Raw genomic sequence first — 23,026 nt, forward strand, 5'->3', positions numbered from 1 at the left:
ATTAGGAAAATGCCTCATGAAGGTTCTTCACAAATGACTGTGGTCAGAACTGTCATTTTGGCCACACTAAATAGCTTGGACTCTATTTGGCTGCTTTTCTGCTTTCTTTCTTCCCTTGGCTGATGAAATTCCTCAGTTGCAAGTTTGGGCTTTACATGCTGCTGACTTTTCTGGGGTGCAAAGCAATTACCAGTGGATGCTTTTATAAATCATCGCCTTCTAATTCCTCTGTCATCAAAAATCTAAATCCACTATAGACAATCTGGGGAGTATGCTGAATTTATTCTCCTAGGAGGTCTTAGCACTGATTACTTGATAAAAGAAGCCATGGGGAATAAAATCACTACTCTTTTTAAATCAGGCCAACTAACTCAAAGCTGTGGCACCCTAATTGAACTGTTATTGATCACTAAATCAAAATGTTAGTAAGGCAACTGAACTGCTGATGGTAGCAAACAGTTTCCTTTGGCTATAGAGCACAGACCTTTTATTGTTGCTTGAAAATCCTTTGGCACCTAAATTGTATTACATAATAAAGTTTGAATGCTCTCCTCATACAGTACCATTTCAATATTTTGAAATCTAAGCATCTCCATTTAGCATTTCAATAGCATTTGACTTTGAAAAGTTCTTCATGAGAATTTCTTTATGTTTTCTTCTTCAGAACTACTTGAATATAACCCCTAGCTCCTCTTAATGTTTACTGTACCTCTCTGGGCCTCCTTTCATCATCAGGAAAGTGAGAGTGTGGAAATAAGTCATCTTTAAGGAAACTTCTAGCTCTAAAGTTCTAGTAGACTAACAAAGGCCAATGTCCTTTTATCCTTGGAGAAGGAAGGGAAACTGAGGCATAGGGAGGCTGACTATTTTGTCTAAAGCCTAGTAATGGAAATAGAATCTCCAATCCTAGTGTTTCCTGATTGTTCCTTTGTAGTGGTCCCTAACTTTTTGTTTCAGGGCCAAGGGCCAAGGATACTTTATCTTACGGGAAAGAAACTATTTTTACAATAATGAAAATGGAAAGAATGACCACCACAAGGCAATCCAAAATTAATGCTGTGAAATAAGAATGACCAAGCTTGGCCCCATTGAATAGATGTGAGAATATACTTCCCCCAACTCTTTAGAAGAGATGGGGGTCTACCAGTGTAGAAAACTGTATACATCATCACACTTTTTTGACATGTTGTTTGGTTTTGCTGATTTTTTCTGTCTCTTTTTCTTCCATTTTTAATTTTGCTTATTCTTTGTTGTAAAGTCTGAAAGTGGAGAGGGGTGAGGATACAGAGAAAATGCAGGTGACATAAAAACAAAATGTAACAGAAATCTATTTTTAAAAAATAAAAGGAAACATGTATGTTCCATAGTAGTGTCTTCTGTTTTGGGATAGAGTCGGGGCTGGATTAATATCAAGTTGATACACTGCTTGAGATGTTTGAGGACTGGTAAAAGCATCAAGCACAATTGTGGAAATTATAACACATCTGGAGGGCTGGATATTTAGGAATCAATACAAAAGATTGCTGTTCTAATCATTATTACTACTTTTTACATTCCATCACAATTCTTCAGTGTACTTGTGATATCACAAGTCAGTCTGTAGATGAGGACAACCTCTATTAAGATAGATTCTTAAGTTTTGATATAGTCTCAGTATGAGAATCATATCAAATGGTGGATTTGGCTACCACTTTGAAGAAGGCAGCCTTGTAGGAAGAGTTGGAGATCAGGGTCCAACCCTTATATTTGATAGCAGACCATCTAAGGTTTTCTGGCATAGTAAGTAATGGAGATGATTAGTTCTCTGAACTGGCTTTGCATTTTATGGAGCTGGAAGAGCATGTTAACAATTTACAAAACTGCCACCTCTGATGGAAGAGAGTTGAGACAATGGTGGCAGTACCACCTAGGCTCTGGCTTTTTCACAAAAGTATAAAATATGAATTCCTGATGTCAACATATGACTTTAACCTGCAATGTGAGATGAAAGATACTATTTTTCTGTAATAGATGTGAGGCAAGACCCTTACACATTTAAATAACCTTTAAAAAGAATCAGATTGTGGCCACGATTAAACTGGTTCATTAGTTCATGTGAGTTCCCCAAGATTTTACTCAGAAAACAATAATTAAATATCTTCAATGTACAAGTCACAGTGCTCGGCATTGTAGACTACAAAATTATAAGATAATCTCTATTTGCATCAACAGTACAAGCTAGTTGGAGAGAGAATATAAATATGTGATATCTTATGTGAGATAATTCAATACAATGATGGGAAAGATGTCATATGATAACAGAGACAATAAGTACCTTTGGAGTTAAGGGGAAGAGAAATGACTGTGGAATGGGGAAGTTGTAACAAAGTGGGAAGACTTGATTGAACTGGTTCTTAGGGAAAAAAAAAGGTGGGCATAAAAAAGAGAGAGGAGAGGTGTTTTAAGTAAAAGCAAAAGGAAAAACATGGAGGTAGGCAAAAGTAAGGCATATTTAGGGATCGGTAAGTTAAACACATTGACTAGAATGAAAAGCTACAAGATTTATGGGAGATAAGCCTAAGCAGAGAGGTGGAGCCAACATTTTGGTAGGTTTTGAAAGCTGAGATTTGGGATTTGAACTTGATTCTTTTTTTATAATCAAAAAAAGATTTCATTCATTTATTTTCTTAGATTTATTTTTTATTTTTAGTTTACAACACTCAGTTCCACAAGTTTTTGAGTTCCAAATTTCCTCCCCCCTCCACCCAAGATGGCATGCAATCTGATATAGGTTCTACATATACCTTCATGCTAAACTTATTTTCACTGTAGTCAAGTTTTAAAGAATTATAACCAATGGAATGAACCATGGGAAAGAAGAAACAAAATGAGATTGAGAGAGAGAGAGAGAGAGAGAGAGAGAGAGAGAGAGAGAGAGAAAGCAAATAGGTTGCTTCAATCTGCATTCAGATTCTGTAATTCTTTCTCTGGATGTGGATAGCCTTTTCCATCATGAGTCTTTTGGAGCTGTCTTAGCATTGCTGAGAAGAGCCAAGTCTATCAGAGTTAGTCGTCACAGATACCATGTGTCTATAATCATGTATAATGTTCTAGTTCTGCTCCCTTCACGCAGCATCAAATCATATACGACTTTCCAAGTTATTATGAAGTCCGTCTGCTCCTCATTTCTTGTAGCAAAATAGTATTCCATTACATTCATATACCACAACTTGTTTAGCCATTCCCCAATTGATAGGCATCCCCTTGATGTCCAATTCTTTCCCACCAAAAAAGAGCTGCTATAAATATAAATATAAATATAAAAAACATACATGTCCTTTTTCCACTTTTATGATCTTTTTGGGATACAGCCCTGGAAGTGGTATTGCTGGATCAAAGGGTATGTACATTTTTATAGCTTTTTGGGCATAGTTACAAATTGTTCTCCAGAATGGTTGGATCAGTTCATAACTCCACTAACAATGCAACTGTGTTCCAGTTTTCCCACATCTTCTCCAGCATTTATCATTTTCCTGTTTTGTCATGTTAGTCAATCTGACAGGAGATATATGGTACCTAAGAGTTGTTTTGATTTGCATTTATCTGATCAATAGCAATTTAGAGCATTTTTTCATATGACTACAGATATTTTTAATTTCTTCCTCTGAAAACTGCCTGTTTATATCCTTTGGCCATTTATCAATTGGGGAGTGACTTGTATTATTATAAATTTGACTCAGTTCCCTGTATATTTTAGAGATGAGGCCTTTATCAGAGGAACTTGATTCTTTAGGTAATGGGAAGCCATTTGTGGGTTTTGAGCATGATCAAAGATGTGTTTGAGAAAGGTAGTTAATTTTCACCTTAATCCATGATTACTGTCTCATGAAATATGTCTTTTCCTCATTGTAGGATAATAAAATCTTAAAATCTTACCATTTCAAAGAGAAATTAGAGGTCATCTACTCTGATATTTTGTATGAATTCCTTCTACCACACCCTCAACAAATGTCCCTGCTTCTTTTGCTAAATAACCTCCAGCTGGCAGTGAACTTATTAGTTAATGAAACAGCACATTTAAAAAAAAAATAATCTACTTGTTAGAAACTCTTTCTAATGCTGTGTCATCATCTAGCTCTCTGTAACTTTCATTCATTGGAGTCAAACAGGCTGAATCTAATTCTTATCTCACATGACAACTCTTCAAATACTCAAAGTCATCAACATCACTCTGCTCCCACCCTGTGTTCTTTCTTCCAGGGTAATATACCCTATTTCTTAAACTGATTCTCTTATTACTTGGCTTCAGTATACTTTACATCCTGATCATATCCCTCTAAAGGTTTGATAATTTCACTCAAAAGTGTGGTATTTAGGAATGAGCTTAGTGTTCCATGTATTCACTCACTAGGATGGAGTGAATGGGTCTATTACCTTCATTTTTCAATATACTTCACTGCTTTAATGCTTGGAGGATCCGACACTTTGTTAATGTGGGTACTTCTATCACTTCCACACATCTCAACCTGGGGATAACTTAGCGCTTGGGCTTTGAGAGGTACTGTAGCCCAAAAAATCCATTGTCATATAGTCATCCAAGTGATGAGCTTCTCTCAACTTAGCTCAACTGGCCTTCAGACAATAAACACACATTTGTCCATCACTGGACTCCCATCCAAAGTCTTTTCAAGTGGATAGGATGTGGCAAAGTTTACTCTTTGTTGACACAGCCTTCAAAAATTCAGGGTCATCTCTATGGCTCAGTGAGTCAGTGAGAAAGAGGACTTTGGTTCTGGATACTTTGGGATTGGGTCTGGACACACTGCTTTCATCAACATAGGGAATTCATGGCATAGAAACCTTTTTCACCAGTGTAGATAGGCAGCTCTTTTGTAGTTTATAATTTCAGAGAAATACCTGGAGAAATAAAGGAGTGAAGTGACTTGTCCAGGGCCACACAGCCAGCATGACTTAGAGGGGAGAATTGAATGCCATCCTTTCTGCTTTCAAGGTTGGACCTCTATCCACTATGGCACAATGCCTCTATATACATTTTGTAGTGAAGCTTGCATTACAAGATTTCTTTGACATACTATAATTCCTGGTGAGATTACAGTAAACTAAAACATCTATATCTTTTTCACATTACATGTTGCTGCCATGTTTTCCTCACTGCTAATTACAATCTAATGGATTAAGCCTTATTCATCTATATTTGAGTATATTGGCCACTTGAATGCACACAGAAATCCACTTCCAGTTTGCTAAAAAATTTTCCCATCTAATAGACATTAAGCATAATCTGAATCTCTTCTTCCAGTCATTCCCAGGGTCCTACATGGCAATCATTGTGCTGGGAAAATCTTCCCACACTAAGATGTGCAAGTTGTATTCAGTATAGATTTATGGACTGAGGTCTGAAGTCATTTGTCAGCTTGCATTGAGAAAAGTTTACTTATAGGACAAATTCTACTACAAAAATGCTGTTACAACATTTCTGTATAACAGCAGCAAAAAAGATTTCTGTATTTCAACCATTATCTTTCTATGTGTCCTAAGCTACCTAATTTCAGTGCAATTCAGGCATCTCCTTAGAATTTGACTGTATAGGTTAAATCTTAGTATGATAAAGCTTTTTTTTATCAGCAATACTGATGTGAAATCTGTTGAAAATAATATCTAAGAAATAAATTGACCGTGGGTAAACTAATAAATTGTCATTATTAACAATAATAATATCATCAGCAATGCCATTAGTAATAATGACTTCACCTCCTCCTCCTTTTTGGATAGAGATTAGACCTGTGATTTCATTTGAATGGGGAGTTCCCAGAAAGGAAACATCTTCTATCAGTACAGGTCCTGACCTTATCTGCAACTTATAGTCTGAGATAGTACAGTGATTCACCCAAGGCCCTCCAGACAGTATGTTTCAGAACTTAGATTTGGTTTTCCTAAATTCAAGGCTGCTTCTCCCTCCACCCTGCGTTGCTGCATCCATTTAGATTGTTCTTTAAGATTTTAATCCTCTCATTTGATCTTCATAATAACTGTTTAAGGTGAGTTATTATTATTCCAGTTATAGAGATGAGGTAACTAATACTCAGAGAAGTTATGACCTGGACCAGGGTCACGAAGCTCATAAGAGTCTGAAGTAGGATTTGAACCTTAATTTTTCTGACTCCAACTTTAGTGCTCTATCCACTATACCTTGATGTTTTGAGGAATCTTGTAGGTAATATGTTCCCTAAGAAGATAACCTTATGGCACCAACTCTAAACCCAGCCCAGCAGAAGCACTAGTGTTCAAATGTCCAAACGATGTTGAGATGTGGATGTGCCAGTGATACGCAAGCTTGATGAGCACTTGTCTAGGGGATTGTAGAAGAGGTCTCCATTCAGGTATGGATTGGACCAGATGAGCTCTTAGATTTATTCCAGTTTTAAGATTTAATGATCTCACAGCCTTCTTTCCCTAGCACTAATTCCTTGAGTGCCAGAGAACCAATTATCAAGTAGTAACATCACAACCTGAATTCACCACTGCTGAGGCTCTCAGTCTGGGCTGCTTCCCAGTCAAGCGACGCTCATTGAAATCTAGTTTTACTTTGCTAAAGAAATTGACAACAGCAGGACAGACAAGCAGCTAGCTGTTGCCTGGTGAACTTAAGTAAAGCAAACAGAAGAGAATCTATAAGGATTTAAGAAGACAAGACTTTGAGTTCAAGCTGTGAGATTGCTGAGAAAGGGAAGAATATCAGAGAGGAAATTTGGCCTGTGGCAATCAGAGATGGAACAAAGAAAAGATAGCCAGTTTAAGGAAATGCTGAACCTGGGAATCCTTCCTCATCCCAGCCCTGTCACTTACTAGCTATATGTACTTTGCCAAGAGATTGAATCTCTTGTGATTAACAAGGACATTTGAAGAAGGAAAAGGTTTGAGAGGAAAGGAAATGAGTTTGGTGCTGAATATATTGAGTACAAGATGCCTAGAGGAGACCCAGGAACTGTCCCTCAAGCGATTAATGATTCAGGACTAGAGTTTAGGGATGAGATTAAGGTTGGATTGTCTAGATTTGAGAGTCATAAGGATGATAGTTGGACCCATGGGAGCTGATGAGATCAATGAAAAGAGAAGGCTCAGGTAAGGGACCTGATGAATACCTATGCTAATTATGTGAGAGATGATTCATGATGGAGCAAAGGAGACTGAGAAAGAACCATCAGACAAGTAAGACAAGAGTCACGAGAGGATACCGCCATGAAAATCAAGAAAGAAGAGAAGCTAGGCAGGAGCAGCATCAAACATCACATTGAGATTAAGGAGAATGAAGAGTGAGAAAAGGTCATCATATTAGCTGAGATATAGCTGGTAACCTTGGAAAAAGCAGCTTCAATTGAGTGGTGGAATTTCAAGTCAAAACATGAGCAGTGGAGATATGAGTGGAAGGTAAAGGAGTGAAGGCAGTAAGTGAGGATGAGTCTAGGAATTTGGAAGTAAAAGAATGTGAAGGCGTGGTAGAGCCTAGTGAATGGGTTGGGATTTTTTAAGTTCTTGGACAAAGCTGAGCACGAGTCTAGGCAATGGGATAGACTAAAGTTGAAAGAAAGGGAAACAAGCTCCCAGAAAAGAATGGAGGGGATGAGATTGAGAGCAGAAATAGAGAGAGGGATTGAGCTTGGCAAAGAGAAGGCTATCTCCTCCTTTAAGTTAGGAGTAAAGGCAAAGAGAATGACTAAAGATCTTGAAAATATAGTCTTTTGATACCAAGAAAAAATGCTGTACATAATAAACAGTTTGATAGATGCACAATTTTGTCCTCCATAAAGGTCTATCTCATTATGATAGGGCAGTGACCTGGGGTCCTCAAAGGCTATGCTAAGGGAGCACAAACTCTGGCCAATTTTATCATTCTTTTTTTTTTAACTTCGCATTGAATTAATTTATACACTAGTCAAGTTGTGGAGAAGAATTATGACCAATTTTATCATTCTTGAAAGAGTTCATGTACAATATAGACAGTATGCTTTACCTGCATTCCAAAGACCAGCCCATCTATATATGGAATGACATATTGATATTAGGCTGTCCCCTTGACAACAAGTCATGTGGCCTCAGCAATCTATAAAGCAAAGAAAAATACAAAATGGCCCTTAGTCCTTGGTGACTGTTATCTGCTTCTGGAGTGTGACAGAAAAAAGAGGGTTAGAGCATGCTAAAAATCATACTGCTCTTTAGATTGTCTCTAAACAGTAACTTTGTTGGTGGTGTTATAAATGGGAGATCTTCATTCAGTAGTTTACTGGACATGATATGAGAGAAAATTAATCCTATCAGTGCTGGTGATCTTACCATAAATTGAAAGAGAAGACAAAGGTAGGTTGTAACTCTATGGAAGTATGTATCATAGTTTTCCCTAGAACAGGTAAATAAAGCAGTTGGACAAGTTGGTTTTATCTTGTGTTGAAAGGCACCAAGAAACATCTTCACAGGACCCAACCATCTCATTTTGTAGTATTCATGATAAGCACTTCCAAAAATATGATGATGATGATGATGGTGGTGGTGGTGGTGGTGGTGATGGTGATGGCGGGGGTGGTGGTGATAACTAATATTTATGTAGTGCTTGCTATATGCCAGGACATTACACTACAAGGACACTCTCAAGGTTTCTCTCAAGAACCTTGGAATTGATTGTGTGACATGGGAGACATTGGCACAGGGTGCTCAGCATGGCATTCCCACATCAGAGAAGGTACTGTGCTCTATGAGCAAAGCAGAATTGAAACAGTTCGAAGAAAATGCAGGATGCGCAAGTTTGGAGTATCCACCCCAAATGTTCACATGGATTACTTGTGCCCAACCTGTAGTAGAGCTTGTATTGGTCTGATCAGCCACAGTCAGACACACTGAACCTTGACTCAAGTATAGCAATGTCATTTTGGTCCTCTTTGGGAATGAAGGACAACAACCAACCAATGTGCCAGGCACTTTGCTAAGCACTTTACAGTTATTATCTCATTATATCCTCACAAAAACATTGGAATGTAGGTGACATTATTATCCTGCTTTTTTGGACGAGCAAACTGAGGCAAACAAAGGTTAAGTGACTTGCCAAGGGCCAGCAGCTTATTTACTAACATAAGTTATAGAGAGGGAAGGGTCAGAGAAAGTCTATGAAGAGCTAGTTAAGATCTAATTCAATTAAACTGCTTTAGATTTTCGGAATCATGGTTCAAAAGTATGAAACAAGAGAGGACCAAGGCTTGCAGGCTCAAACCAAATTCAATCACTAAGTCAAGCAGCATTTAAGTGTTTATTTAATATATGCATGTCTGTATACATGTATATGTGTAGACATATATAATTACATATCACATATGTGTATACATATATATATATATATATATATATATATATATATATATATATATACCTTATATTATCACCAGAGGACGCTGAAAAAGCTCCATCTTATAGAACTTCATACTTTTTCAACTCTTTGGATTCTATTAACACCATAAAAGCTTTTCCTCAAATTTAGTCTTAACATGAAAGCTCTATATTTCTTCTGTGATGTTATCAGGGTGTAAACCAGTATACCAAATATGTGTTCCTCTGCATGAGAATAAAAGTCTTGTCAAAACAACACCAGATCCACTAAAAGCAAGCCCTTCCCACCCTTCTTTCTCTCCTTCACAGCTCACATATGGCACTTTCATTGTGAAGGCTATTATATACTGAGAGAAGGAGAGAGGGGGCGGGGAGGGAGGTAGGAAGAGGGAGAGGGAAGGAGGGAGAGAGAGGGAGAGAGCGAAAGAGGGAGAGAGAGAGAATGAACAAGAATCTGTATATGGCAAAGTAAAAGCAGCATGATTTTTAAGGAGTGAGATCTGAAATATGACATTGAAGTCACATTGTCTGCAGAGCGGCGTTTGGGCTTCCTGAGACTCCCCTCTGTGCTCTCAAGTCTTACACCAATTTGATGGTATTGTCGATATCGTCTCATTAGGAAGTGTGGGGACAGTCCAGTAGGGGCATGCTTTGTCATGCCAGCAATAGGCATCTCCTGAATTAAGTGTGCTTGCAAACTGCCTGAGGACTTTCATTCTGACAGACCAGAATGTTTGATCATGCTCCAAGCTGATCGGGGAAGAGAAGTCCAAATTTTGGTTGCTAGTTTCTTTTGACACCTTTGTACAAGCTACGGGGTAGTGAAGTGAGGAAGGTGCCAATGCCAATGCCTTGTATTCATTTGCAACTAAGACCAATTAAAGTACTTACTGTGAACTGGCTTCTTGAGTATTTCTTTGAAAAGAGAATTAATAGTTAATTTCCTAATCGTGGAATGAGACAAGTGGATTGCTAAGAGATAGTGTATTTGGGAAAGAAAAGCTAATCTAATTTTAGTCTCATTCCCGAACCTTGCCCTGAAAATCAAAGTAGGGGAGAAAACTGATAGTGGCCCTACATCTGCTTTTCTTATATGTGACTACTATGGAAAGCTAACTGGATTTCATGTGTATTCAGCTGAATATACATCAGCTAATTCTGTAAGTAGATGCTGCTTTAATGACAACACTCGGTAGATTTGGAGGCAGTTTCTAGAGGGGGAGTACTCTAGTATAGCATATTATGACAGATGTATTCAAAAGCTTTATGCAATTTGAAGATAAACTTATGCAGGATGCCCAAACCAAATGTCTCTAAGATTTTGCTTGAAGGGTCCATATCATAACAATAGATGCCAACCAAAAGTTAGAAATTGGTAAGAAAACATTTTCGAAAATTCCTTATATTTGGGCATGATCCAAGTACCAAAAAACAAAAACTACTTTAGCATCATCTTTAAGAAATTGTTAGCAAAAAGTAGGTATTGGCATGCCAAAGTTGTGGCATCTTGAACATCAGTGAACTCAAAGGCAGGCCATATTATCTGAAAAAGGAGGAAAATGGGAACACAGAAAAAAGAAGCAAGAATGACTCCTCTTTACCTCTGACTATGAATCCTTTGTTCATTGAAAGAAAAGACAAAAGGAGAAAGGTGGTTCATGAGGATAGAGACGGCATTACCTTTCTTTGCATTCCCAGTGTTAAGCACAGTGCATGGCACATAGTAGATGCTTAATTTTTTTTGATTAACTTTATTAACTGAAAATAAGGGAAAGGAAAATAAAGAGTGGGAAAGGAAGGCTGAGTGATGTTCCATTTAAAATGGGAGGGGAGAGTGAGATTTTGTGGTCACCAAAGTGGGAATCAGAATGTTATTCCACCAAAGGTCTCAAAGCCTTTGAAGTAATGGCACAACCCATTTTTGGACTTACTGTGTGAATGTAACTTTGGGAAGCAAGTTCAGTATTTATGATGTCCTACTAGGGGCAGATTTTCCCTTAAAACTGAAAAACACCTTTGAGGTCATCTGGACCAAACTCCTCATTTTACAGATGAAAATACTGAACCTCAAAAATGTGAAATTAATAAACATTGTTTGATTGAATGACTGATTGGTTGATTGGTAAAGGCCACATGGATGGCACCAATGGAGCATTCCAGCCCTTCAAAAATTCTCTTTTTTCACTTCAATTGGCTCCTAAAAGCAAACTCCATATAAATTACTTAGGCCAGTCTATTACTGTATGGATGTCATTTCACCTTGGTCTTTTCAATGAACTGTTTTGAGCCTGGTTTTGCCCTCCCAGTATAAACTCTCCAGCTCTGACTATAATTAAAGGCCTTTTGAGTGGGCCTGCCAGGCTTGAACATACTCTCAGGGAAGAAAGGCATAGCATAGGCACTTTAATGAGATCCTTTTGCTTTGGATCCCAAGCTGCCAGGGCAGTGACCTGACTAGGTGCTCAGAGACTGTCTCTTCTCAATGTAAGTTCAGGTCTGAGCTCAAGATTGACACTTATATCCAATTTGTTGGAAATTGCTTGAGGGTTTATTTTGTTGTTGTAGCATTTTAGATTTTTCTCTCCTTCTAATGAATCTTGCCTTTCTTTTATTTATTTATTTTGCAGCCAAAACAGTTGAATGAGCCAGCATTAGGAGGTATTTAAATACATTGAAGAGCAGCCAAAACCATGGAGTCTGAGAATTTGGAGGCATATTAGCAACTATTCAGTCCCTTCCTTTGACAAATGAAGAAACTGAAGCTTGGAGAGGTTAAATGGATTGCCCAAAGTTGCACAGATAATTAGAACCAGAACAAGGAATAGAATTCAGGTTTCCTGATATCCAGTTCAGACTCCTTTTCACCATAATACAGAACCATGACATATCTGTAGCTCTTTCTTTACATGTCCATGAAGATGGTAGTGTGTATTTTTTGAGGAGAAAGGGCAATTACAGGCCTATGATTGCCCAGAGTGCATGGAGAGGCCTTCCACCAGTGCATATTAGTGACTCCTGTCAGTTATAGCATCTGAGAGCTGGGTGGGGCACTGAAAAATTGAGTGATTTGCTATTGGCTGTGTAGTGAATATGTGTCTGGACTGGGATGTAAACACTAGGTTTCCCTGCATTCTAATTATTTTGCCACCACTTCTTTATGGATAGGAACACAGAGGCTCAGAAAGATCAAAATGACTTGTCTAGTTACATAGCTACTAAGTGCTGGAGAAGGGATTTGAACCTAGCTCTTGCGACTCCAAATTCAGCCTTCTTTCTACTCCCTGCAGTATGAGTACAGATGGAATATAGAAATAGATTTTGAGGGTTTTTTCCTTCTTGTTGTTTTTATCTCATGAATTCATGGTTGATCATGGAGTACCTAGGGGGTATAATGTGATTGAAATGCTGGAAGACCTAATTTTGAATCCTGCCTCAGATGCTTAATAGCTGGGTGAGTCATTTGCTTCTCTTGGCCTCAGTTTCCTCATCTGTAAAAGGGAAATAATGATTGCACCTACATACTACTTAATTACCAACCCTACAATGATATAGCATTGTTATGAGGATCAAATTATACACCACATGTATCACACTATTTTTTTGTTTTGTTTTTTTGCAGGGCAATTGGAGTTAAGTGACTTGCCCAAGGTCACACAGCTAGTACATGTGTCAAGTGTCTGAGGCCGGCTTTGAACTCAGGTCTTCCTGACTCCAGGGCCGGTGCTCTACTCACTGCACCACCTAGCTGCCCCCTCACACTATTAATGGGATGTTAAGAATATTTAGGGATCAGTCCAGACTGTTTTAGTGAAGTTTCCATGGTTGACTTCTTGGGGTTACTATCATGGGCAGAACTCTGGGCTGAACAGAACATGGGTCTCCTCCAATATGACATTCTCGTGTTCTGATCCAGTCAGCTCACCCAAAGAGTGGGAATACCTTCAGAGGCCTGCTTTTCTTAGAGCAGATTCAGAGTGTATGAGCCAATCCATCTGAAGAGAATTACTAATCAAGTCGGAGTGAGGGAAAATCGAAGGTTGGGTACAAACTTTAAAAACCAATTTTGGCCAGAAGATAGCTTATTTATTGGGGAGCTTTTGCCATGAAATGAGAGGTCTTTGCAATTACTCTGATGTAGAACAATGTTTTTAAAAAGAATGATACTCTTGAAATAATTCATTGGCAGACAAAAGATGTTGGATTCCAATGGGACCTCTGAGACAAAATCCTAAGAGGTCTTTCCCTAAATGTACCCTAGAGTTGACAGGCAACCATTTGGGAGAGAACTGATTTTAGGTCAAGAAAACAAATTGTAAATAACTGCCATGAAATGGAGAATGAGATCAATAGGATGAGAATTGGGCCGAGCAGTCATTTTTTGTTTTGTTTTGTGTGCATGTGGGTGAAGCTGCTAATGCCAGCTTCAGTGCCAGACATAGCCCCAGAAAGAGAGAAGAGCTATACCTTAAGTGCAGATTCTTGCTGACTTGCTGCAGTAATTTGACTTGTTGTTTTTTTTTCTGTGTCCTCCAGAACAATATTTTCCCTGAACGTCTACTAAACTACATTGTTCAGAAGACCAGAGGAAATAGCCATGAGCAGGCCTATGTCCCCATATCTCATCCAAATTATCCCGATAATCCCTCCTTGAGGGCCTTCAGCCAAATCCAGCCGGACACATTCTCCTACAACCTGGACCCAGATTTCGACAAACAGAATCTGATTGCTGCTCTCAAGGCCTACATGGCTCAGAATGCCATAGAGGAGAACTCTGACAAAGGCCCCAGTGGCAGGACTAGAGATGGCCCTCATTTCGGTAATCGATTTCTTTCGCCATACAATGAAGCCTTCTCCAAAGAGGAGGAAATGAATGTGAAGGCAAAGCCACTTTTCCTCCTACAAACAGGACTGAGAGAGCTAAGACCTGGCTCTGGAATGTCAGTTCAAAAATTAGTTTCTGTGCCTGGGGATGCCAAGGACTCTTTGAATACACTGGATGGTAAAGTATCCTCATTCCCTTACTTCCTTATAACCAAGGGGTTCACTGCTGAGCCTTGGCCCATGTTCATTGTCACTAGGCCCCAAGCAGTCATTGATTCCTGAGTACCTTATTAGTTTTTATGGTAGCACTTTCCTATGGAGTAGGACACTTTCCTAGGACAGAGGTGCATTTCAACTGGATCTCAATGTTTTTATTATAGTCTTAGAATGTTCTGTTAAAGAAGTTTTCAGATCATTTTTCTATACTGTGTCCCACAGGGGTGGGTGAGTCCAAGTTTTACAGAACATAGCTTTTTATTAAGGGGATTTGTTCTTTGAAATTTAGATTCAGTCAAAGGACTGCACTTGAGAACCTAGAGGGCCACATGTGGCCTCGAGGCTACAGATTACCCACCCCTGCTGGAGGATCAATATGTGACCCATCTTCCATTACCTGCATTAGGACATAGTAAATTATAGTGTGGGAGCTTCAGTCTTTCCAAAGCATATAGCAACTACAACATGAAGGTCTAGTGGAAAGAATCCTAGTCCTGTAGTTGGGAGAATGTTCAATTCAAATCCTGCCTTTCACACTTTTTAGTTGTGTAAGAATGGGCTGGGCATTCAGTTTCCTCATCTTTAAAATGGGAATAATAATATCTTCAGTTCTTAAATTGCTGGTTTATTAAGAAGCTTAAATGAGATGTGTGCAAAACATTTGAAAACACAATAAAAATGTGGGTGGTTGGTACTAAAGTAACTGTAAATTCCTTGAAGGTATGGTCTTCTTATCCATCTTTTTATGTCTTGAAGGAAACTTGATGATTTCTTTGGCTAGGATATTCCTTGAAGTTATAACAGGACATCCTTATAAATATATCTATTAGGGATTTGAAGTATGGGAAGGAGATAAGGGCTGGGAATGTAGACTTGGGAGCTCTGATCATTGAAGATACACACATATGCATGAATTCCCTGCTGGGGAGAAGTTGATAGAGCATTAGTTCAAAAAGTGGAGTCTAAACTTCTCAGTCATTCAAAGACTCAAACTATAGCTCCAACCTCTAACCCCAGTTTGCATAAACCATCATAATGGTCATACCTACGGACCCCTTCTCAGACTAATATTCTTAAATGCCTAAAATAAAATGTATCGCATTACAAAGGAAACTAATTATGCATTTATCAAAATTAAAAAAAAAATACAACAAGTTCATGGACCATAGGTTAGGAACCCCTAGTTTAGGTTATCTGGCCCTGCATCCTTTTTAAAAATTGACCTCCAGTTCAGTGATTCTGTGATTCCAGGATTTATTTTGAGCATCTGCTTAATTTGAGGAATCATGTAGCAGTGATATCAAACTCAGGTAAAAAGCAAGAACCACCAATATTGACTCAGAAAACCACACACTAACATTATCTTTTTCTATTGTATTTTTATGTATTTTGGTAAATACTTCCCAATCACATTTTATTCTATTTCAGCTGTACTGGGATATATTGCTATGTTTGTGGGCCCAGCTGTGTTTGTTATCTCTTTATGTAATACAAAACAGAAGTCACAAATGCTGCCCTCAATAAGCTTCAATTCCTAGCAGGAACAGGATACAAACTAGCAACCAGCTAAATTACAAGATAAACTAGTAAAAGAGAAGTGCCCTGTGAATAGGACAGTTAAGATTTGGGGCTTCTAAGGGAGAAGAGGCTACTTTCAGCTGGGATGATTAGGAAAGATTGAATAAAAATTTCCTGACCCAATAGCCAATGGAAAAGTAATGCACATGGACACACTCTTCTCCAAAGTTTCAGTTTAGGGCCTTTTTTTCTGTGCCATGTCCCATACTTAGAGTACTTTGGGGACTTAATCAATATTCAGCAATTTCAAACCCTCAAAGTAAGGCCATTTTTCATACTGGCCTCTGCAAAAACTGACAATACCATTAGGTACAACAGCCAGAGAGGCTACTGGTGTAAAGTCAAGATTGTTTAAATGAAACAGCTTACCCTCATCTCCAGATTCCTATGTGAAGATGGAGGGTACACATTGATATCAACTCTGCAAGGGACTTTAAAATAAACTGGTGAATTCCACCCTAAGTATCAGAGTGGGTACAATCTGCAAGCCAGTGCGCAGGGACCTTGCTCTTTCCTCTACTGCTTGTCCTCTGCTGCTGGCTCAGTGACCTACGATCTTTTGGACTTCACAAGGAGCTGGACTCAGATATCACTCCTATGGACAGTCCATCTAGAGCAGGGCTTCATAAACTTTTTCCTCTCGTGACCTCTTTTCATGTTTCAGCAGTGTTAGTTGGTGTTGCATGGCATGAGGGTGTGCATAGTGCAAAGTGCACATGCTTTGTGTTCAGAACCAAGGCTTCAGCAAAGACACATGATGCAACATGGGCAAGCACTGCCAGAAACACCTCAGATTCATTATGCATTTGATTTTTAATTAATTTTTGGTTGCTGCACATTCAGAAACCTTTTACTGTTGCAAAATTTTTCACAACTCCATATGAAGTCATGACCCATAGTTTAAGCTGCACTAATCTAGACCGAGAAGAGTGCTCCTTAGTGCTGGTAGTGGTACAAGAAAAAGAATAAAACTCTAGATTTCAGGAAAAAAAAAGATCTTTTCTTGCAATTTAACTAGTCACTAGCTTGCATTCTGTTTTGACTAGATATGGAAACTACTTGAGGGCAGGAATTGTGACTTCTGTTTTATAGTTCCCATGATATGTTTTTCAAATAGGACTAAAAAAGATACCACCACAACATACCCCTCCCCTCACCCACTCCCTTACACAAATACTTATAACAAATAAAAATACAGGACATCATGGTCCCTCAAAGAATCAGAGAACTTGAAGAAACCTTAGAGGTCATATAGTTCACCCTTTTTTTCCAGCTGAAGAATCTGAAACACAAACAGCTAATGCTTTTTCCCTGATCGAATAGTGTCAAACTTGAGACTAGAACTCAGATCCCTTGATGCCCAGTTCAGCGGTGTTCCTCATTACGCAACACTGCCTCTCTTGAGGTGCCTCTATGTACTAGAGACTTAGTTATTCTCTAGATTAAATATTGTCCCTTATGTTCCTATTGGCAATGAAACACCTGCTCTCCCCCTCCATTTTTCTAGTGCTCTCCTCCCCTTTTTGACCAGACTTATGATCTCACTGGTGCCTAGATCTCCCATTGAGAAATTTCCTCTACCATTTCATATTTGTATCTTTTCCTCAACTTATAGATTTAGAAAGGGTCAAATCACCATCATATGTCACAGGTGGGATTTTTGATCCGTGACTTTCTGACTCCCAGAGCCAGTCCTCTATCTACCATGTTGCTTTTTTCTCTAATACACAAGGATTATGAAGGTGGGGGCGGGAATTAGATAGTCTACATTGTGGTCCTGTCTCCCCTGTTCACCCATACAAGTAAGTATACATAACTCACTGTAATGACCCTGGGCAAATTATTTCCCTGCTTTTTTTACCCCAATTTTTAACCTATAATATTATAAGATTGGACTATATGATTCAGTTTTTAAAAGTTATTAACGTATAAATCACTGTACTAAGTATTGGCAACATAAAGATAAAAACTATATAGTACCTGGTCTCAAGCAGCTTACCTTCTTCATGTTGAGGGAGGGAATACAATATATTCTCAAGTAAATAAACACAAAGTTAATTTCAAGAAGGAGAGGATGATCATAACTGGGTAGACCAGAAAATGTCTTAGAAAAGAGGTGGTATCTGCATGGTGATTGTGAGCTCCTTGAGGGGACAGACTATCTTTTGCCTTTCTTTGTATCTCCAGCACTTAGCAGGGTGTCTGGCACAAAGTTGGCACTTAAATGTTTATTGACCGACTGACTGATTGCCTGAATTTGAAGGATGCTAAAGATTCTGCACTGTGGCACCGAGGAGGGAATGCATTTCAGACATGGGAAAACATCCAGGGCAAAGGCAAGGAGGAAGAATATTAAGCACGGGGAAGATCTAACTGGACAGCTGGACTGGAATCAATCAAACAGTCAATAAATACAGATTAAGCACCTAGCATGTGCCAGGACTGGAACAGAGATAATAGAAAGGGAATTCTATGAAATGACTGGAAAGCCCACCAACACAGGGCCTCTAAGTGCTGAGCTCATTTTGTATTTTAACCTAGAGGAAATAGGGAGCCATTGCAGATTTGTGGGTAGGTCTCTTCCTTAGGAGTGACAAGGTTAGATTTCTAAGATCTCTCCCTGCTCTATTGGTGTACCTAGTAGCATTATAGTATCTTACTACCACATGTGCTAATGTAAAATGAATTGTTGAGCTAATTATTCCACCTTGACCATTGCGCTCTTCTGCGAACCTTAATTTGATTTGCCCGTGTTTACATAGTTTGTGTGTCAGCTTGTACTCATCCATATCTGTCTGTCAGCGTTACGCTTTTTAGATAGAAAACTCTCAGAGAACAAAGCCTGCTCTCCATTCATAGAAGGGCATCTAATCAATGTCCCTTTGATAATGATGATGATTTTAATTTTTGAATCAGAAAACTTCATTGAAACACAGACATTTGCTCTGAAGAAAATCTGGCCATTTTGAGGTCATTTTCACTTGAAAGGAAACACCTGCTGCCTCTATAATACTTAGAGAAGGCCATTCATATTTGAGTGTAGACAAATGTTGTGCCCTGTTCAAAATCTAATTATACCTTTTGGCAAAGAGTTCCATCTCCTCTCTCATCCACCTGATCTCTGGAGCAGGGGTTGTTTTCAGTGGATTGTGCCCTGTTCACATGAATCGCCATGTGCAGGAGGTTTCCCAGTATGTTTTCCAAGCCAAAGCAGCGCAGGTTCCTATTGAATTAAAAGACTTATCAGTTCAGTTTCAGCAAACCCTTGAATATAAGCTCTCCTCTGCATGCTAGGGAAATTCAACAGAATGAAGCAAAGGAACCATCTGTGTTCTTAAAACTTTCTAATTTAAGACAACAAAATTCTCATCTAGTATCCTAGGAACATATGTGTCCTTTTGTTTCTGTAAGTAACTGCAGGTTATACACTCGGAAGGAGAAAACCATGGAGGGCCATAGACAACTTCTTGTCTAGGGGTTCTTTTTTGTGTCCTGGACCTCTTGGAATATCTCATGAAGCCTATGGACCCCTTCTCAGAATAATGTTTTTAAAAGTATAAAATGAAATAAACAGGCTTGCAAAGGAAAGTGAAGGTTAGTGAAAATAAAGATGTGATCCCCCCACCCCTCCCGCCCATCCAACTTCTGAAATCTATCCAAAACCTATCCAACACTGAAATCTGTCCCTAGACCCCTTGGCAATCCATAGACTCCAAGCTAAGAACCCCTGCTTTTGTCGAACTTGCTCATTTTACAGACGAGAAAATTGAAGTTCTGCAGTGGGGAGTTATTTACCCAAGGAGTATTAGTGATCAGTGACATATTCAAAACCAGACCTCAAGCACCTTTACCTTTCCCATTTGCACACTGACTTTAAATCCTAGACTTATATCTGCCAACCCAGCATGTTTCCTGGCCGTTCCTCCCTTGACATAAGTTGATGTGCATTGAGAGCATGCCAATTAATTTTCATATTATCCTAAACAAGGCACTATTAGGAAAATGCCAGATGCTCTTAACCAGCAAAAGTGAATAACAAGATAAATTACAAAGCCAGATCGATTTTTTTTATTATGTCCCCATCCCCTCTACCCTTACTCTATATTGCAGATAACTGAAAGTTAAAGTGTATGGCCCTGGTGTTGGAGCAGCCCTCCAGATCTCAGAACCCAGTAATGATTTTGAGGTGCCTCTCACAAAAAAAATCTCTATGGCTCATCACCACCCAAGAAATCCCTAGGAACTTCAGCATGTGGTGCATTTTGCTTCCCCCAAAGGCCCTTAAACTCCTCCGAAAATATTGAGGCTAGCAAGATCGTTAAAAACTGAAAAAGATTTAGTGATACAACAAATATACAAAAAAACGATTCACACATGAGTCCATTGACAGTCAATAAAATATCCTAACCATTTCCCATAGGGTTTCGTACAATGTGTCCAACTTGCTGGCTTGGGATAACTAAGGAGTTGCTCCCCCCACCCAGAACCTGCACAGTCCATGTGACAGGATAGAGAAAAGTTCAGTTTGCTCCTCAGTGTTGAACTTCTTTGCCTCATTGCTCTTCAGGTCTGGATCATCCTGTAGTTCTCCATTCTGCATGTACCTGCTCTGCGGCCGTTTGTTTGGCCTCTGGAACTCTATTTTCTTCTGCCAGTTCACCCCACACATCTGCCACACGGTGCTTCCCTCCAGGTCTGTGTCAATGCAAGAATCTTTACTGATCTTTTCCCACCTCTCCAATCTTCTTATACCTCACTCCGCTCCCCATACTCTATATTCCAGCTACATTGGCCTTCTTGGTCTTCTTTTGTATATAATATTCCATTTCCTAACCTTGGGTCTTTTCATTGACTGTCTCCTATGCATGGAGTACTCTTCTTCCTCATCTCCTCCTGCTGGCTTCACTTTCTTCAAAACTCAGCTGAAATCTCAACTTCTTCAATGACCTTTTCTGGTTCCTACCCACTTGCTGCTAATGTGTTCTGTCCAGGATTACCTCCCATTTGCACTATATCTATATCTTGTTGATATAGTTGTTTGCATGTGACCTTCCCCATTGGACAATAAGCTGCTTGAGGGCAGGGACCATGTTCTTACCTTTATATGTCCAGCACTTGATGCATAGTAAGTATTTAATAAATGCTTATTGACAGGCTGACTGTAGTCCTCTTTTAAGTTTGCAGCGATCTGAAAGTCTATCTTACACTGATGCCCATCTATTTGCCTATGTCTTTAAGTCCACATTATATTTCTCTTTCTCTTTTTTTTCTCTGAAACCCACATGAACCCCTCTTATATAGAAGCAGCTTTTGCATTGTACATACATCAAGAGCTTCCTGGCATACATGGGGGAAGAGGCGCCTGCTACTCTTCTTGGCACATGAGCCCTATGTATACACAATTCATAATGATAGAGTGAGAAGTGAAAGGGTCTTCAAAGGCAGGAAGCACGAAACAATATAGTCTGATTCAGCTCACTGTTATTCAGAAATCAAAGGTGTGAGATTCTATTTTTTTATTTTACCCAGAGAGATGCCATAGAATATCACTTTGCCCAGTTCCTCAATATCCACAAATTGTGGGAAGATAGCAGAAGTCATTTACCTCCTGTTGTTCCAAGTGTTACCTGGAGAATGGGCCAGATCATGGAGGTGATCGAACTAACCTCTCTCAATTAAGTCCTTGTGTTTTTAAGGTATGGGTAAACTGAACCCAATCAAAATTCAATTTGAATATCAGATCAACAGAGCATCCATGCTACACTGCAAAGGTCCCCAAATCCTGACACCATTTCCTGGGTTTGTTGTTGTTGTTCAGTCATTTCAGTACAGTCTGACTCCTCTGTGACCCCATTAGATACTGAAGTGGTTTGTTATTTCCTTTTCCAGCCCATTTTACCAATGAGGAAACTGAGGCAAACAGGGTTAACTGTGACTTGCTTAGGATCACACAATTTCAAAAAAAGAATCATGTTTTTTAAATGCGCAAGATAAAATAAATAGAATTACAAAGGAAACCAATCATATCAAAATCTATGTTAAAAAGTTTATGGATCCAAGGTAAGAATTCTGAGCTAGATGAAGTCCCACATTTTACAAATAAGGTCCATCCATCAAGATAAAGTGATTTGGCTAAGATCTCACAAATGACTTTTTAAAAAATATATAGTATTTTTTTCAATTACAGTTTTAGCATTCATTTTACAAGATTTTGAGTTGCATATTTTTCTCCTTTCCCCTGTCTCCTCTCCTCTTCTGAAAATTGTAGGCAATATGATACAGATTATATACATGCTGTCATGTAAACCGTATTTCCATATTAATCATAGCTAGAAAAGAAGAAACAGATCAAAAGGAAAACAACATGAAAAATGTGAAAAAAATATGCTTCAGAGTCCATCAATTCTTTATCTGAATATGGATAGCATTTTCCTTCATAAGTTCTTTGTGCTAGTCTTGAATCATTGTGTTGCTGAGAAGAGCTGAGTTATATTCATAGTTTGATCATCACACAATGTTGCTGATACTGTGTGTAATGCTTTCCTGGTTCTACTCTTTTCATTTTGCATCAGTTCATACAAATCTTTCCAGGTATTTCTGAAATCTGCCTGTTCATCATTTCTTATTGCACAATAGTATTCCATTACACTCATATACCAGCTCATTTAGCTGTTCCCCAGTTAGTGGGCATACACTCAATTTCCAGTAATTTGCTACCATGAAAAGTGCTGCTGTAAATATTTTTGCACATGTAGGTCTTTTTCCCTTTTTCATGATCTCTTTGGGATATAGACCTAGTAGTGATATTACTGGATCACAGTTTTATAACCCTTTGGGCATAGTTCCAAATTGCTCTCCAGAATGGTTCGATCAGTTCACATGTCCACCAACAGTGCATTAGTGTCCCAGTGTTCCCACATGCTTGCCCAACATTTATTATTTTCTTTTTTTGTCATAGTAGCCAATCTAATAGGTGTGAGGTGGTATCTCAGAGTTATTTTAATTCATATTTCTCTAATCAAAACTGGTTTAGAGCACT

The 23,026-nt window shown here is 38.8% G+C and overlaps 1 protein-coding gene across 1 annotated transcript in view; it reads left to right on the plus strand.

Moving 5' to 3' along the window:
- The window catches only part of LOC118850912 (receptor-type tyrosine-protein phosphatase N2-like), a 212,030-nt gene that overhangs the window by 57,703 nt on the left and 131,301 nt on the right, over positions 1–23,026 (plus strand). The window contains exon 4 of the mRNA XM_036760536.1: positions 13,906–14,371. Within this exon, the coding sequence (XP_036616431.1) occupies positions 13,906–14,371 (466 nt within the window). The remainder of the gene's footprint in view (positions 1–13,905; positions 14,372–23,026) is intronic.

Source organism: Trichosurus vulpecula, chromosome 5 (assembly GCF_011100635.1).
Source record: "Trichosurus vulpecula isolate mTriVul1 chromosome 5, mTriVul1.pri, whole genome shotgun sequence".
Classification (NCBI taxonomy): domain Eukaryota; kingdom Metazoa; phylum Chordata; class Mammalia; order Diprotodontia; family Phalangeridae; genus Trichosurus; species Trichosurus vulpecula.